This window comes from Epinephelus fuscoguttatus, linkage group LG19 (genome assembly GCF_011397635.1).
Source record: "Epinephelus fuscoguttatus linkage group LG19, E.fuscoguttatus.final_Chr_v1".
Lineage (NCBI taxonomy): Eukaryota > Metazoa > Chordata > Actinopteri > Perciformes > Serranidae > Epinephelus > Epinephelus fuscoguttatus.
The window spans coordinates 14,852,430-14,871,246 of NC_064770.1; the positions used below are offsets into that span (position 1 = coordinate 14,852,430).

The 18,817-nt window shown below is 41.1% G+C and overlaps 1 protein-coding gene and 1 non-coding gene across 2 annotated transcripts; one reads left to right on the plus strand and one right to left on the minus strand.

The window, feature by feature from the left end:
• The first annotated feature begins 1,602 nt into the window (after positions 1-1,602).
• LOC125879982 (alpha-2,8-sialyltransferase 8F-like) lies at positions 1,603-11,480 on the plus strand. The gene is made up of 7 exons (XM_049562185.1): positions 1,603-2,311; positions 5,751-5,825; positions 5,948-6,022; positions 6,864-7,008; positions 9,263-9,375; positions 9,492-9,584; positions 9,665-11,480. The coding sequence occupies exons 1-7, from the start codon at positions 2,211-2,213 to the stop codon at positions 10,140-10,142; spliced, it is 1,080 nt and encodes a 359-aa protein (XP_049418142.1). The 5' UTR covers positions 1,603-2,210; the 3' UTR covers positions 10,143-11,480.
• trnac-gca (transfer RNA cysteine (anticodon GCA)) lies at positions 8,826-8,897 on the minus strand. Its single transcript has one exon. It is a non-coding gene; the product is annotated as a tRNA-Cys (tRNA).
• Positions 11,481-18,817: the final 7,337 nt, after the last annotated feature.

Here is an 18,817-nt window from a genome sequence, read left to right on the forward strand (position 1 = left end):
ACATTTTTTCCCACATTTCTCTACATTCCTGCTTGTGTCTCATGATGCACTAAAGGTCATGCATGTATGTAGTTTCTCCAAGAGGCCTCCGTCTCTGGGGTGAGTTTGTTATCTCTTGTCTGGTCAGAATACATCCAGGAAATTCTGGTGAAGCGGGGATAAGCGATTTGTCTTTCCACTCCCTAAAGAGTTCCTTTTAGATCTAGAGAAGATATGTGGACAGATTGAAAGACTGAATTTGACATCAAACATTTAAAGTCATCTTGAACATCAGAAAATTTGCAAAAGCCATATGGTACCATCATTTAGGACATGAATTTTACATACTACGACAACCGACACAAACACATCACACATTCTCCATGACAGGCCCAGCTGCTTGCTGGAGTCACCAGATCTGCTCATCCGTCGAAGAACCATTACATGAATGTGTTTTTGAGGTAAAAAGCAGGTTCAGTGTAGCTTTTACTTTCCTTAACAACCTTCTGTCTCTATTGCTGCTATTAGCCTGATTTTATTAGTTGCACAACCTTCTTTATTGATCATTCCTTCCGTCTGGTCACAGCAGAGCGGCCTCATATAACCCCATCAGGTTTTAGGCAAAACCATGATGTCTGCCAAAATGAAAACTTTCCGAGAGCTCTTTTGTTTTGGATTTCTGTGTGTGCGGAGGGGGTGGGGGTTGCTGTGGCACAGCTCGGCTTACTCAGCATGTAGTTACGAGAAATTATTGCTTTATTGCTTGGAGCTCAGCGTGGAGTTTTCCACTACAACCTCAAATCAGGAGGGATGTATTCAGGAGAACTGGGTGTGGTCATCTGTTTGTGGGTGTTTATTGTAAAATGCATCCCATATGCTCGACATATTTCCCATGATCCAACTTGAGCTTTACCTCCTTGATTTTATTCTCCCTTCCATCACACAGCTGGCAACGCAGAGCTCCCACATGAAAGCCAAACAACGGATGAGTTATGGCTCCTCTGGGCATCAGCTCCCCACCTCTTTCTGCTTTTTTGTCTCGTCGTCTGACTCCCTTGGACTTTCTGCTCCTCTCATTTCCATCAGCTGTTACAATAGCTAGTTACCCTGTTGATGCAGCCAGCATTGCTGTGATGTTAGAAGCAAGTTCCAATCTCAGCTGAGAGGAGACTTTCCTTCCTTGGCCCTGCAGCCTCCAACTCCCTCCCACCTCGCACACTGAGTGACGCTCACTTTTTTGGAAGAGAATATGAGTCGATACAGCTGGCAACATTTGACATTGGAATTAAAGAATCTTGTGTGTGTAGGTAAGAGGTCTGGGGGTGTTAGGAGTCAATGGGGGAATTTGGGGGGTAATGGATGGGAAGCCTCTGCCCCTCGTCTGCTTTGACTCACATTGGTTTTGAATGTGTTGCCTGACACACACACACACACACACACACACACACACACATACACACAAGTCATGAGGCAAACTGTGGGCTAATTCAGTACTGGGCACTCATGTTACTGCCTTCTTTTTGTGCAAAGGGGAGAGGGGCTTAAGGGGTGTGGGCGGAGGATGGCTGGGGGAGGGAGGAGAAAGCGGAGAGGGAAGGCTGGGGCTCTGTGGTGGGGGCGGAGAACAGAAGGAGCTTTGGGACAACGGTGGAAAGTAGGATTGTAAGTCTGCCTGTGTGGACACATGAGAAAAAGAGGACAGAAGATGGGTGGATCAAAAAGACATGACTTCAAGGACTGAAATAGGATGTGGAGCAACAAAAGATCTGTTTCGTCTCAGCTGATCTGCACACAAACAGGAAGAGAGGGAAGACCCAAGTCGAGGTGCCTAGAAGACACAGAACTTGCCTGAACAAGAGGCAGAAAAAAAAGCCAGGCAAATTACTGAGAAGACGTGCTCTCACTCACTCAAGGAGGGGGAGAAACACTGAGTCAAAGCAGACAGACAGACAGGAAGAGCAAAAGGAGGAGGAGGAGGAGGAGGAGGGGGGGGTGAGGTAAAAGAAAACATAAGAAAGCAGAGAAGCGAAAGATTAACACTTTTGAGAGAGAAAGAGAGACAGAGTGGGGTTGAGCTGGGGAGAACGAGCTGATGAGGGGGAGAAAAGCTGAAAACAGAGGGTGACAGAGAGCAGATAATGGGTGAGTGTTGAACAAGGTGAAACAGAGAGGAAGCAAGAGAAACAGAAGGTGAGGGGGACAGTGGGTTAAGTTAGCAGGAGGGGAGAGGTATGAGGGCACAGTTCTTGAAGTCATTCTTCTCTTTGGTGATCATTGTCTTCTTTCTGGGGAGCCTGCTGACCACTCTCCTCTGGTACATGGTCGACAACAAGTAAGTGTGTAGTTACTTCTCCCAGCCTCTTACAGGACACACACACGCACATACATACAACAATCCAGCCGGGAAGATTTGGGGATTCTGGGTCTCGGAAGTGTGTTAGTGAGAGCACAAGATAAAGAGACATGCTGGGGCTTGACAAGAATACAAGACAAGGGTGCAGCAGGTGATAACATCGGGCAAAATAGAAGCATTTTTAGGTCTCCCTTTTTCTGCACACTTTGACAGTCTTTGCCGACTTCCACTTAAGCCTTGTAGTTATGTGTCGGTAGTTTTTTGCCCAGGTATGTGTGAATACACGTCATGAGGCACCATCTGTGTTTCAAAGCCATGATTCATCTAACAATACTAAGAAAAATAGGAGTGAAGATAATAGTAGTGAAACTTAAATAGATTAAGAAACATATCTTTTTCAATATTAAATAATTGACAGGTTAATTTGTTTTTCAGTGGTGTTAAAATTATTAGAAGTTTAGTTAGAAGTTTCCATCGGAGGAAAATGAAAAGCAGCAGAGAAATTTTTGCAAACCTCAACTGAAACCTAAAGAGTCACTGAACCTGACACATGAGAGGAAATGACACCAATTCCCACCTGCAATTAAAGGGACAGTTCAGATTTTTTGAAGTGGAGTTGTATGGGTTACTTATCCATAGCCAGGGTTTTACTTACAGTACATGTCCGCTGGCATACTCCCAGTTTGGAGAAGCAGGCTGGAGTCTGACATGGAAGCTGAGCAGTGTACTGCTGTGGATGGTGGTCAGCAACAAAATGTATTACTAAAAAAGTAAATATCAGTTAAGTGTATGCTGTATTAAGAGTTATTTCACTGCTTTCTATTTTCGTCAGGCAGTGCATTCTGGTGGGGAAGCTGTCAGGGGTGGGAATCGCCAGAGGACTCACGATCCGATATTGTCACAATACTTAGGTCACAATACGGTATTATTGCAATATGCTTAATATTGCGATACAATATATTGCGATATATTGTGATTTATAACCTTTTTTCCAACTGTAAATGATTTCAATCAAGGAAAACTTTGTCAACATCAGTTTTACCTCATGAGATAAAGTTTTTAGTCTGTTCATCTGACTTTAATCATTTTTAGGTCAAGGTCAAGGTCAAATTTATTTATATAGCACATTTAAAACAACCGAGGTTTGCCAAAGTGCTGTACAATCTAGAAAGCACTAAAGTATTAAAATACAACTATAGAAATAGAAAAATACAGTATTAGAGCACACAAGAGTAACAATAGAAAACAAAATAAAGTGCACAATAGGCACAAAATTCAATAAAAACAGTCCATACATCGGCAATGTTTGGCTCAACATGCGTCAAATGCTAACAAGAAAAGATGGGTCTTCAGCAACGACTTAAATATCTCAAGAGTCTGGGCAGATCTAATATACAGTGGTAAGCTGTTCCACAATTTTGGGGCAGCCACCGCGAAGGCTCAGTCGCGTTTAGTTTTGAGCCTAGATATTGGGACATCTAGAAGCAACTCATTTGATGACCTCAGAGCTAGCTGGTGTGTGAACATGGATGAGTTCAACTAAGTACTGGGCAAATAATGATGCAAAGCAGACAGACTGACCAACATAGTAAACATCATAAAACCTGTCAGAAAAGCTGCACACACCTCACAAACAGAACTGATGGCAGACTTCATGCCCTCTGAAGTTTGACATAGATGATGAGGAAATCCCAACAATTAGGGAAAAGTCAGTAAAGAGCTTAGGTAGATGGTACAATGTGGAGTTGAATGATAAGGAACAGGTGGTGAAATTTAGAAAAGATGTGGCTGAAGGATTGGATAGAATAGATAAATCAGAACTTCCAGGAAAGTTGAAGTTGTGGTGTTTGCAATTTGGGCTATATCCTAGGTTAATGTGGCCATTGTCAATATATGAAATTCCAGTATCCGTTGTGGAGAGAATTGAAAGGTCGGTTAGCTCCTATATTAGGAAGTGGTTGGGTGCTCCTAGGTACCTAAGTAGTGTTGCATTGTATGGAAAAGGGATACTTCAGCTGCCAGTATCTAGTTTATCAGAGGAATTTAAATGTACCAAGGTCAGGACAGAGCTCTTGTTATCTGGGAGTAAGGACGTGGTAGATATTAAGGGGTGCAAAGGTAGTGGAAGCTTAGTTGGAGGGACCTTTGGAGTATGGAGGAGAATCGTATTAGATTCCTAGTAGGGGCTACATGTGTTACCAACCCCCCAGAACCTAAAAGTGTGGGTAAATGAGGACCCATCATGCCCATTGTGTTCAGGTACCACAACCTTAAAGCATATTTTGTCAGGCTGTAAAGTTAGCTTGTCATAAGGCCGATATACATGGCAACATAACCAGGTGTTGAAAAGTTTAGCTGCAGGCATCGAAGGGAAATGAAGACAGGTGAATTCAGAAGGTTTTAAGAATAGGAGTTTAGCAATTCAGTTTGTCCGTGAGGGGGAGAAATACAGAAGGGATAAGACACCAAAATCTACAATAGTAAAAACATGGGTCCCTCAAGAAAAAGGTTGGGAACCACTGGTCTAGTGGACCAAAAAAAGCAATGGATTTTATGGCTCAGCGGAATGTTCAGTGTGACATCAATATTCCTACAATATAGTAGCCTAAACAAGCTAACGATACTAACAATGGATTGGAAATGTGCAACAACATTTTTTGCAGACATTAGCTATCAAACAAAGGGCTGCCTTTGAAGAGAGTGATAAACATGCATTTTCCAGCTGGAGGTGCTGTCTGAAAACAAGATAAAGCAGTAAAAAAAATTTCCAATTAAAACGTAAACTTTTTTAGGTGGCTAAAATACATTTCGTTGCTGACCCGTCTACAGGCAGTACATTGATTAACTTCGGTGTTGGACTCCTGTCTGCTTCTCTGTGCTGATTGATATCTACTGTATGTAATATACTGTCTATGGATAACAACCCCCTTAAAAAAAAACCTGGATTATACCTTTAAAGTGGACTCTATCACAGATTTCCTGTCCTCATCTTAGCCTTTTTTAAACTCAGTAACCAGAAGAGAAGAGGATACGTAACTGTTCAAGCAGCACGTGCCACAGACCACAGACATTACAAAACAAAGACATGCAGAGGCTCAAGTTTCCTGCTGAAATGTAGCTAAGAAGCAAAGGTCTCTCACTGGTTGTTCATTTATGGTGTATGAAGCTGACAGATTTACCACGACTCTGCCCCATGTGAACTTGTATGATTACTTGTATTTGCTTTAGTGTTTATTGAAATTAGAAATCTGTGTAAACAGAGCTTCTTGTTTTGCCTCGTAGTTGATTGCACAAAAACATTCAGTGGTGCATGTAATGAATATGTGTACAGAACCAAACACTACAGCAGTATATCAGTTCTATCTCTGGCATCAGCATTTTACTCACCTGTCCTGTTCCTGTTGTGCTTGCTCTGCAGCAATGTGGAACCTCAGAGGCCGCCTCCTCAAAAGAAAAGTGCCCCTCAGCCCACTGACCCCTGTAAAGGCTGCAGGTGAGAGCAAACACCATCACTGCTATTTTTGTTTATGGCGTCATCATATCAAGCCATGTCAGCATTACAGGGATTACCTGCTTAACTCTGTGTGTGTGTGTGTGTGTGTGTGTGTGTCACAGGGAGGTCATCAACAAAGTAATAGAGCGTTACTCTCAAACCTGGAAGAAGCAGGAGGACAATTACCAAAAATTCAGGTAAAAAAGACGTCACCCCGTTCAAAGTTTTTTTTAATTTCTTTACTTTATTACATTTTCTTTACTTTTAAAACAACTAAAACAAACAACCACGATCCCAGAACATGCTATACCTCCAGTTGCCATAGCTGCAGAAAGGGTCTGCACATTGTCACAGTCCAAGGATGAGTATGGTTTAAAAGGTAGTTCCTATTAACTGTACGTTATGCCATGCTCAAGAGGGGCACATGGATTTACAATTACTACTTTGCTGCAGCTGAGTCCATTTGCTTTCTGATATAATCAAAAAAGAAATCAAATCTCATCCAAATAAAGACAGAACACCATATCACTGGACCACTTCTTACAAGGAGGTAGATTTCTGCTCTGTCTAGATAACCCTTTCAGCTATTACCACACAAAACGTTTGTTGGGTCTCATGGCAGCTTTAGGAAACTACCCAAAATCCATCTATGACGTGTTTGCTTTTTATATGGTTAGAAAGAGGAACAACATGGAAGGAGAAGCGGAAATAGAAATTTGGACTGTAACAGAGGAAGTTACGCGCAAATGTTATGTGGTCTAATTATAACACATTTTAAGGTCATGTGAGTTATGGTAAAATAGAGGGACTGAAACACACCAGACCGCTTTTATTCATCTGGGGGTTTTTTATGGAGTCCATGTGGGTGATCTTTTTTTAGTTAAAATCTTGAGATGGAAGAATAAACCTTTTATTTATAACCTAAACAAACTGCCTATTCAATGAACTCTAACTGAATTTACTAAATTATAAAGCTTTGTGTTCAGCAACACTCTGACTGCTGGTATGTTATTTAACAAAGCCCTTGTGGTTTCGCAGATCTCAGCTGAGCAGCAGGTGCCATGGTTTAGAGAAGGCCATCATTACTCAGGCCAACACTCCAGTGGGAACCAAGATTGTGTATGACGGGGAAAAGAGGAGGAGCCTCCAGGTGACCCAGGAGATTTTCAGCACCTTTGCAAAGGTATACCTCCAGTTCAGGGAATTAACATTCAGCATCATTAATTCATTAACATCAGCTGCTTGTTTGGTGTCTTGATTGTTGCGGAAATGTTTCACCACGGAGATTATTTCACTGCTTTGCTCCTGCATGTTTTGCCAAAGGTCATGTGTCTACTCACATGTTGGCTCTTTACATAGCATGGTTTTATTTTTGGTACGGTGCTCACAAACTCAGACAGAAGACTCTCCTGAGCTGGTATCAAGCTGTACATGCATAGATACAGAGCGAATAGAAAGGACAGTGAAGTGTTTGCCATGGTCATTTGATGAGCTACGCAGAAAACGGTGGTGGTGATGGTAGTGGGGTAACGCAACAGTACTCTAACAAGTTACTTTTCTCTGTAGGTGTTAGCAGAGGTTAGTTGTTCTGTGATTCTTGCGTGCGTACCAAATGCTAAACCAAAATATTTGCGTAGTGGGGCATCAGTTCTGCTCAACTGGAACTCAACAGTCACCAGGGGAAAACTTTATTAACACCTTGCTGTGTGACATTACAAAATAAAAGCTCATTTCCATAAGCGAGAGCATATTCTTGTATGTCATATATGTCATAAATGTTAACAACACATAACGCTACAACATAACTCCAGCAAACTTCAAATCCTCTTTTGCTGCACAAAAGACGCCTCTCCATGCTTCATACTATTACTCCACTGCTCATTTGGTTGCATCTGCAAAACCTCACCTCGGTGAGTTTGTGGCTTGCAGCAAGTCAGTTTGCGAAGTGGAAGTTAGTCCCCAACAATGGCTGCAATGGCAATGGTTTACATAGAAATGGTCGCCATTCTTACCGTCCTGCTATTGTTTTGAATGAAGATGTCCGTACTCTTATGTTATCTCTATATATGCACACTTTTCACTGTGAGCCCAGACCAGAAAACACATTTTGATTTAAACATGCAACATATCCACATACAATGGTTCCTATTATATAAAAAAATGCACATACAACAATATGATATACGAATTAGCATCTGACGAATGACATTGCATACTTAATGTAAACTTGTGTTGGTAAGGTTTAGGTAAGCAAAGTTATGTAGGTTAGGTTTACAAAAAAGAAACATGGTTGGGTGTCTTTACCTTTAGGCAAGTGAAGTCAGGCTACGTAGGTTAGGTTTAGAAAAAAGAACCATGGTGATGACATACCTTGATATGTCTCAAAGTTCACTTGGTTTCACACAGCTCCCAACACCAGTTTCCTGGTGTCCTGTTTTGGAAAATCTTGTTGTTTTTTTTTTGACCCATCCACCACCTTCCCTCTTTACTCCCGTCAGTGCATTGGTCACATGATCACAGCCTTTCCTTTAATGTGGGTTATACATGAATCACTGGCTCATGATTGATATATACGAACTGTGGTGCATTACTTTTTGTTTGTATATGTCCAAAAAGTGCATGAGAACAGCCTGAACCATGCGACACACTTTAAGTAAAGGCAGTGTCTTTAAATGTGAATGGCCAATCAGATTTGATCAACTTTATAAGTTTACAACTCCACAACTCTGTTATTTCACACCGAGAGAACATTAATCTGCTAAATTTCAATTAGTTGTGATGAAAATTTAAAAAACATAATTATGAGGAGTAAAGAAACATATAGAACATTCTGGTTTAAATTGGGGATCTGTTAATCTGCAACCAGTCTGAGATGTACTCCCACAACAGGTTATGTTTAACTGTATAGAGACATACACAATACTCTGTGTACTCAACAAGCATTTCTAATGACACATACAGGTAATTATAATCTAATGTTGCAAGTATCTAAATTTTTCCAGGGGGCACCCAGACTTGAACTGGGGACCTCTTGATCTGCAGTCAAATGCTCTACCACTGAGCTATACCCCCTACTGGTAAAATGTTATTAGCAAACAGAGGTGTAACCACTGAGCTTTACTTAATACCTTTTTGGTGTATTGAGAATGGTTGTCTTTACTTCACTTGTGTCCTGGATGGCTGCCATAAACAGCTGGGCTAAATACAATTTTTAGGCCACAATTAAGTGTGGCTAAAACCTCAATTCCTATTTTCATGATCACCATGCAAACCGTGGCAACACTAAACATTTTTATCCAAGAACAAATGCTGTTGTAAAATCCCATTTTCAGAGTGTGTTCCCTCAAGTTCTGATTTCCCCCCTTAAATGGCTTTTTCACACATTTATTGTCATCAGGATAAATGTTATTGTTTTGATGTATTTGTGTTTATTTCAGGATCATCCGTTCTCAAATAAAACATGGGACACGTGTGCTGTTGTTGGGAACGGAGGGATCCTGACCAACAGCAGCTGTGGAAAGATGATTGATTCAGCTCAGTTTGTTATCAGGTGAGAATGATTTTCAGTGTGAGCTGCTGCACTGATAATCTTATTCAACAGAATCCAATTCATCTCTGCTGTAATTCTGTATATAAATCTCTATGCCTTCTCTGTTGCTTGTTCAGGTGCAACCTACCTCCTTTGGAAAATGGTTTTGAGAAACACGTGGGCATCAAGACTGACCTTGTGACAGCAAACCCAAGCATCCTCCTAGAGAAGTGAGCAGGAAGATGATTTGCACTGCATCTTAAAAATGTTCCTTTTGTGTTGTTGCTTTACATCTGCTGTTTATTTTCAGGTATGGGGCTCTAATGGGGCGTCGCCGGCCATTCGTGGAGAGTCTGCGTAGCTACGGCAACTCCCTGCTGCTCCTTCCCGCCTTCTCCTATGGCCACAACACTCCTGTGTGCCTGCGGGCTGTCTACAGCATTGAGGACTTTGAAAGCCCCACACGGCCCATCTTCTTCAACCCCAGCTACCTCCAGAGTCTGGCCCTCTTCTGGCGCTCGCAAGGCCTACGAGCAGTGCGGCTCAGCACTGGCATTATCATGGCTAGTATGGCGCTGGAACACTGTGCCAACGTGCATCTGTACGGGTTCTGGCCTTTCAGTAATCACCCACATGGACTCCATGCTCTGACGAACCACTACTATGATGACAGACAAACAAAAAAAAAATTCCACGCCATGCCAGCTGAGTTTGACCTCTTGTTGAGGCTGCACAGTCAGGGGGTGCTCAGGCTTCACCTGGGAGATTGTCCATCAGGTAAAAGGTAGTTCACAGACCCAGCGGCAGCTGACTGGACAGGAAAGTGCCTTTGTTGTAGCCCAGTTACTCATGAGTCTTTCATACACTTTTGAATGAATGGACAGATTTGTTTTGGCTGGTGACATGGAAGAAGTGTGTCCAAACAAGATGGATGCTTGAACTTACAGTAAAGTTTGAGTTGGCCTATTAGCAGCCAGGACATTTGCACTGAAATCAAGATGCAACAACCGTAAGGCTGGAGACATTGTGTAAACAGTCTTGTAGTGCATCTAAAATTGTATTTATTACCAAAAATGTTCCAGCTTTAGTCTGGAAGGAGTTATTTTGATTAATATGGGAATCCTTTGCGGGGGTTGACATGATAGTGCCTTCTTTTGGATCAAGATGAATGTATTTTGAAGAAAATCAAATACCTCCTTTACATGAAGATTGTCTGGCTGAATATTTTAACATTTAATGACAAACAGCTGCGCACTGAATGTAAAGAATCTTTTGACATTTTCGTTAAAAACGCGTCACACATTCAACCACTTTGGAAAAAATATCTTGGGAACTGTCAAGAGGAGATGTATGGTACTCACACACAATTGTTAGAAAAAGCTGGTGCTGGCTGAAGAAGATAATTTCTGCACTCTTGTTCTCACTCCACGTCACCGACACTGCTGGATGTGATACAGACACGAGGTAAACCTCTAATCACAGAGTGCCTGCCGGGGTGGTGTCCCAGTCGCCTCAACTACAAGCCTCCACAGCTGCTGCACTCTGGGGGCACTGTGAGGACCCTAAAAAGTGAGGCTCAGAGCCAAGGACTAAACAGAGACACCACAGAAAGAAACAGGAATAATAACACTACTAAAACCAGGAGGTCCTAGCTCACAAAGGTTGCCATGGTGAGCCTGTGTTACAATGTGCTACCCCTCGTCACCATAGTGACCAGACGTGGATATGTGCTGTCACAAAGTGGCAACAGTCACATTTTGGTACAATGTTAGTGTGGAAGTGAATATTTAAGTTGATGTTTATGCTAAATCAATGAGTGACTCCAATGTAAGGTGATATGATGATTGTAAATTGTGCACTTTGGATGAGAATTGTAAAATTTGGGTAAAAGTAGCATTTGCGTCAAAACTTGTGCAAGTATTGCCTTTCATGTTGATACTTATAAAGTCTTAACAGTGATTATTGTCATCCAGAAAAATAATGTACAAGCTGTAGATGACCAAACTTGAGAACTCTTATGAGCCAGTTTTAGAATCTTGTGTTGTTGTATTTTTTAACAGTGTGAGGCAAGAGGGAAAATGAAGATAAAGTGAATCAGTGAATAAATATTTATCACAAAAAGGTTATTTGTATGGAACCGGTGGCTGGAGCTGCATTTGCTTGTCTAACAAGGCAACCAAAGCTTTTTTCCAGACGTCTCAGCTTGCATGATTGAGTGTCTTTGAGCCATTAAGTGCCCAAAACCTGCCAAGATTTGTCATTAGAAAGCCGTATTTCTTCTTACAAACTGCACATTTGGCTGTAACACCATATGATGCAGTGATTTATTAGCATAGTTTTGCAAAGAGCTTTTATATGCATTCTTCTATTTTTTTTTTTTTTTTTTTTTACTTTTAACATGAACATCTTTTAAACCAGATGTAAGCCATATGCCAGTGTTGTGAATTTACAAATGCATGAATCCATGGTAATATTTCTTTTCATCATTTGACCAAATATTTTTTCATATCACTGCACCCTCCACTTCACAACGTTTCTCCTGCATGTTTTGCTGCGTGGCATCACACAGTGACTGAGTTGACCAAATATGCAAATTTCTGGATGATGCTTTCACAGACTCTGTGAGCAAACTAACCAGAGAAGCCTTGGAAAGTGCTGGATCACATTATTTCTTACCTTACTCTGTTTCTCTCTCAGCCACTCAATAGACAAAACGGAAGACGGTAACACTGAACCAAAGATTAGACACAATACTTTTGCTTTTGCTCCCATTTTGACAGGTTTAAGTTAAAGATCTAAGACTTTTGTCTCTCAATTTCTTTGTTGTGAATATCCCGAGGCACATCTGTGTAGTAATCATGCTGTTTATCAGTACCTTGATATGCCAAGATTATCTTGGAAAAGGAGCGCTCACTAACACAAAATTTTAACAAAATTTCAACCAAAAATTGAGAAAAATATTTCTATTGAATACATAAAAAGTCTTAGATCTTAAACCTCTGAAAAGTGGGAGCAAAAAATAAAAGTGTTGTGTTTAAATTTTGGTTCAGCATACCTTACTGTGACCTGGAAAGCTGCCTGAATTCCTTACAAAATGAATAAAAATTGAAGTAAATATAAAAATAAGACTAATAGACTTAATTTATGTAGCACTTTTCTTAACGAGGCTATAAAGTGATTTTCATAAAAAAAAACTGCAGATAAAACTGACACAACTATAAAACAACAATAGAATAATCATAAAAAAAATACAAAACACTGGGGAATAAAGTAAAGTTAAAAAAGAAGAATGAAATGGCCAAGAGGGAATGATAAAACCCATCAATATAATATTCATAAATGCTTTCTGAAAAAAAAAAGTCTTAAGAAAGAGATTTAAAAGATGCTAAGTATGTAGCAGGTCTGATCTCTGATTTTTTTACCCTTCAAACAGACAAGTCTGAGCCACATAATCTTGAATAGTTTGGGAGATGTACGGCCAAGTTGCTCGGCATGCAGACTCTGAGCAGTCGGTGTCTTTCTGCACCTTCATGGCACCTCCTCAAATCACTCCTTCCTCACTCTCTGAAGTTCTCTGTCCTTTGATAGGAAGTTGCCCTCTAGTGGCTTCAGCTGGCTCTGACAGCAAACTAGCTGCCTGTTATCCATTCTTACTTCACTGTGCCTCTACTCTTCCACAAACGCAGTAAATGCTTTAGTTGAGAAACTTTGCTCACTGGGGAAGAATTGAATGAGGGCCTCCAGGGAAGGAGACTGACACTGACTGGGAAACTCTCAGTAAATCACTGGTGGCTTATTGAGATGGAGAGGCATCACTGGAGCCAGTGTCAATCAGTGCTCTGGAGAGCAGCTGACTGAAGTACTACTGGTGATTTATGGCTGTCCCCTGCTGGTCGGCTTGTTGAACAGACATGTGGAGCCAAGTGGTGAATAAACCAATCAGAGAGACTCCTTTTCCTGGAAGCAGATTTACCCGCAAGTATCCAGTCTAAGAGTTGGGCGTCAGACAGGAGAATAATCACAATCCTAGCCTGTTACTTTAAGAAAATGAATAATCCAAACCAGTTGGAGAGATCACCCAGATAGAATCAAGGCTATTAAATGAAGGCTGGGGCACAGTCATCATATCATTGTGGTACAACACATGGGCAGTAAAATCTGGTCTGCTCTTGTCTAAGGGCTCAATAGCTGGTGCATTATCATTTAACATGGGATAAGTTTCACTGAGATGTCTGCAGCCAGCCTTGGGTCTGAATATATTTTATACAAAAAAATAAGAATATGGGTGAGAATTAAAATTCTGCAACTACTGAAAATATTTTTCCTACAAGACCATAATTAGATGCTTTCTATTTGAAAACGCTCCATCAGATATCAGTCGCTATCCATGCCAGAAAGTTCTGTCAGGGCGAGTGCACCCCACGGCACGCCCAAGGAGCCCCTGACACTAGTGATGGCCAAATGAAGCCTCATGAACCACTTTCTTTCTTTTCTGACCCCACCAGATGGCGCTCTTGGTTTAAAGATAAAGGCTGAACGACTGGCAATGAAGTGCGCTTTCATACCTTTGTTGAACAGACAGCGCCATCTGGTGGCTTCAGAAAATAAAGACAGTGGTTCATGAGACCTCATTTGGCCATCACTACCTGACACCATCCCTTTATCTCAAGCACCGTCTATTGTTACTCTACAACATCGCAGTGCCACTTACACTGGGCATGTGTGATACCCCATAGCTCCCATAGGTCAAAGACTGTGTCCCAGCCCTATTTAATAGTCGTGGATAGCTTGTAACTCTCACTACAAAAGTGCACAAGATAACAAAACACAAATCACCAATTCATTTTCATCAATTAAATCTAGTTGTAATTAGCCCAGATAATAATCAAACAACTCTACATATACTCTAAAAAGTCTCTTAGACAAAATGGCCCTTAAATCAACAGAAACAAAATTCAAATTCTTAGTCTAGATCAATTGGCAGTCTTCACGGCTGAAAAATGAAGCCAACACAAAGTGCCAAAAACTGCAGTTTCTGGCCACCTGAGGCTAGCTCCAGAAGCCAGTCAATCCCCACAGGCCCCCCCATATAAAAATGCCCAACATTACATATTTACAGCCTGGTACAAAAAAATTTTTTTAGTCTCTATAGCTACTTTCCCCTTCATGACAACTGCACAGGAGTGAATTTGTTTTTAATAACTCACCTGTTCTGGCTCCAAAAAAACAAGATGGCAACGGACGAAATGTCAAACTTGAGGCTTGAACACGGGAGTTCACAAACCAATGGATGATGTCACAGAAGCTATGTCCATTATTTTTTAAAGTCAAAAGTGGTCTAGATATGAAAATTGAATGTCCCTTGAGTAAATAAATTAAATGAGGGCTTCAGATAAATGTCAGTGTTTTCAAGGGGAACCGTATGTGCAGTAAAACTTCAATTAGATGCTGAGTCACTTGGAAAACAAATAAAATACGAAATGTTCAGTGTCAACATTTTTGCCACTTGCCAGTCACATTCATTGGCAACATTCCCTCATTATGTTAATAGAAAACGTAATCTGTTAATTTATTGCCTGGGATGCCATCAAGGTGTGTTCTTATACTGACGTCATGGCCTGTGAGAAATGTACAAATGCACATGTGCGAAAATAAAAAGGAAGCTCTCTGTACACCAATGATTAGCAAAAACACAACAAAAAACTACAAGTTATGGGAGAAAAGTTATTGGGGCAACTGTGTTTGCGAGGGCTACAGGTAACTGTATGGAAATAGCCAGCGCCTGATGAGGATGAAGTGGACTAGGAAGACTATGCTGAACTGTTAGAGGTTTAGATGACAAAAGTCTTTCCCTGATTATGAAAGAAGCAGTGGATGATGGGAGAAAAGTGTTGAAGATACTGAGGGAGCATTGCCGAACTAAAGGGGAACCACGATTGATAAGCCTCTACACCGAGCTAACATCTCTGCAGAAAGCAGAGAGGCTTCTCTGCAGAAAGCCACCAACAAGAGGGACTGTGGGGACTATATTAGTTGCACAGAGATGGCTATTACAGCACTGAGGAATGCCGAAGAGACTCTGAGTGATGGGCTGTTGATTGCAATAATTCTAAAAGGTGCGCCCGAATACCGTTTGCCAATCCATGGCAAGGAGGTGCGAGAGCAGAGAAGAGTTTAACGCCAATTCAACAGAAGACAACATGATAAAGAAAGTGGCCGAGTGAAGGGGAGAAATAAAGAGAGCTGAGAGATAATGCCAACCTGCAACAACGGCAGCTAGAAAGAGCATAAGGCCTGGGAATGCACTGGCGAGCAGAGAGAACAGACACAGTGGTGCAGTTTTTGCAATAGGTAAGGTAAGGTAGGTTTTATTTGTCCCATGCACAATTATACATAGTACAATGCCCAGTGAAATGTGTTTTTATACCTGCTGCCAGTAGAGGAGAAAACATGAATTTCACACAGCACACGAGATAAGAAAATATAAGTGTAAAGCTGAGAAAGTTAGACTAAGATAAAATAGAATAAAAATAAATGAATAAATAAGTTATAAACTATAAACTTAAGGTGTAAACTTAAAAGGGGGTAACTCTGTGTATATACATGTAATTTCAATATTGCAGCTGTGTCAATAAAGTGCAGTAATGCAGTGTTTTTTAATCCAGTTTAGGCTCAGAGTTGAGCAGACGGATGACATGGGGGTAGAAACTGTTCTTCAGCCTCTCAGTCTTTGTCTTCAGACAGCGGTAACGCCGGCCTGATGGCAGGAGGGAGAAGAGAGAGTGTCCGGGGTGGCTGGGCTGTTTCAGGATCTTCCTGGCCTGTAACCTGCAGCGTTTTGTATAAATGTCCTGCAGGTTAGGGAGGGGGGCTCTGATAGTCCGCTCCGCTGAACGGACTACCCTTCTGAGGGTCAGGAAGTCCTGCTTGGTGCAATTTCCCATCCAGGTGGTGATGCTCCCACACAAGATGCTCTCAATGGTGCAGGTGTAAAAGTTCCTGAGCACCTTGAGAGGGAGCTTAAAGTCCCTGAGGCGTCTGAGGAGGTAGAGACGCTGTCTGGCCTTCTTCACAATGGTGTGTAAGTGATGAGTCCACGACAGGTCCTGTGAGATGGTCACTCCCAGGTATCTAAAAGTGTCCACCCTTTCCACCTCAGAGCCACTGATGATGAGTGGATGTAAGTCCCTCTGCTGTTTCCTGCTGAAGTCCACAATCAGTTCCTTTGTTTTGCTGACATTCAGCAGGAGGTGGTTCTCCCAGCACCAGTCCTCCAAGTGGGACACCTCCCTCCTATAGGCTGTCTGTCATTGTGGGAGATTAGTCCCACAACAGCGGTGTCGTCAGCAAACTTTATGATGACGTTGGAATCTGACGTGGCCTCGCAGTCATGTGTGTACAGCGAGTACAGCAGAGGGCTGAGCACACAGCCCTGGGGGGATCCAGTGTTGAGAGTGAGGGGGGCTGAAGTGAGGTGACCCACTCGAACCACCTGTGGTCTGCCGGTCAGGAAGCTGTAGATCCACCTGCACAGGGAGGAGTCCAGACCCAGGTCAAACAGCTTACAGACCAGTCTGGAAGGGACTATGGTATTAAATGCTGAGCTATAGTCAACAAACAGCACTCTCACATAGTTTCCCTTACCAGTGTCCACGTGGGAGAGGGTCTTGTGGAGGAGGAAGGTTATGGCGTCATCTGTGGATCTGTCTGGCTGGTATGCAAACTGTAACGGATCCAGGGTAGTGGGCAGAGTGGAGGCGATGAATGTCTTAATCAGTCTCTCAAAACATTTCATCACCAGTGATGTGAGGGCTATGGGCCTGAAGTCGTTTGGACTACTGGGATGGGGTTTCTTTGAGACAGGGACTATTATGGACTTCTTAAAGCAAGTTGGAATCACACACTGTCTGAGTGAGAGGTTGAATATCAATGTAAACACAGGCACCAGCTGATCAGCGCAGGCTTTGAGGACACGCCCACTAATGCCGTCTGGTCCAGCCGCTTTCCTGGTGTTTACGCTTTTAAATATGGGGTGCTGTTTGTAAAGTGTCTCACGCTGAAAATAACATCAACACTTTGCCACATTTAGCTTCAAACAATGTTTAAAAAAGTATTGTGATTTTTTTAACGTCACCTTTTACCACATTTACAGCAATATTTGTTAAATTAGAAATATATTAAATAGTTAAATCTAAATATTAAATGTGGCACCTAAATGTTAAATGTTAAATCTAAATGCTAAATCTAAATCTAAATCTAAATCTAAATGTTAAATCTAAATATTAAATCTAAATCTAAATGCTAAATCTAAATCTAAATATTAAATCTAAATCTAAATCTAAATGTTAAATCTAAATGCTAAATATAAATATAAATATAAATGTTAAATCTAAATATTAAATCTAAATCTAAATGCTAAATCTAAATCTAAATATTAAATCTAAATCTAAATCTAAATGTTAAATCTAAATACTAAATATAAATATAAATGTTAAATCTAAATATTAAATCTAAATCTAAATCTAAATATTAAATCTAAATCTAAATCTAAATGTTAAATCTAAATGTTTTGGGTGAAACTAAATATTTAGCTAATATGCAAATTCACACTGCCGGTCACCGGAAGTACCAAAATAAAAGCTCGAGATGGTCAGACTGTTTATAGAATCAAATAACGAATTAAAACCAACTTATCGGGGGAAATGAACACTTGAACATACATTAGCGTGATAATAACTATCTAAAATAACAAGAAACGTGTTTGGAGAAATTTTATTTGACGTGTACTTTGAGTTGTTAGTGTCCCTTCGGAGGGATTAACAACCTAAGCTAAGCTAACAACCGTCAGCTCTTAGCCCCGTTAGCAGTGTCTGTAATGACTCATTAACTCTTAAACGGTCCGTGAAAAAAATATTTTTTTCCAGCGGATGTCTTAGTTACAAGACATCCGCTAGATTTAGCATTCAGATTTAGATTTAATATTTAGATTTAACATTTAGATTTAGATTTAGATTTAGCATTTAGATTTAGATTTAATATTTAGATTTAACATTTAACATTTAGGTGCCACATTTAATATTTAGATTTAACTATTTAATATATTTCTAAGTTAACAAATATTGCTGTAAATGTGGTAAAAGGTGACGTTAAAAAAATCACAATACTTTTTTAAACATTGTTTGAAGCTAAATGTGGCAAAATGTTGATGTTATTTTCAGCGTGAGACACTTTACAAACGGCACCCCATATTTAAACACCCTCCTCACGTCACACTCCGTCACAGCGAGTGTGTCCTCCCCTACGGCTGGGAGCACAGCAGGCAGTCGGTTTCCCGACTCAAAGCGCGCAAAAAAGTTATTGAGTTCGTCAGCCAGAGAGGTGTCGGCACTCACCGGGGGTGTGTGTGTTGCTTTGTAGTCCGTGATGGTGCGTAATCCCTGCCACAGTCCTGCCACAGTCCCCT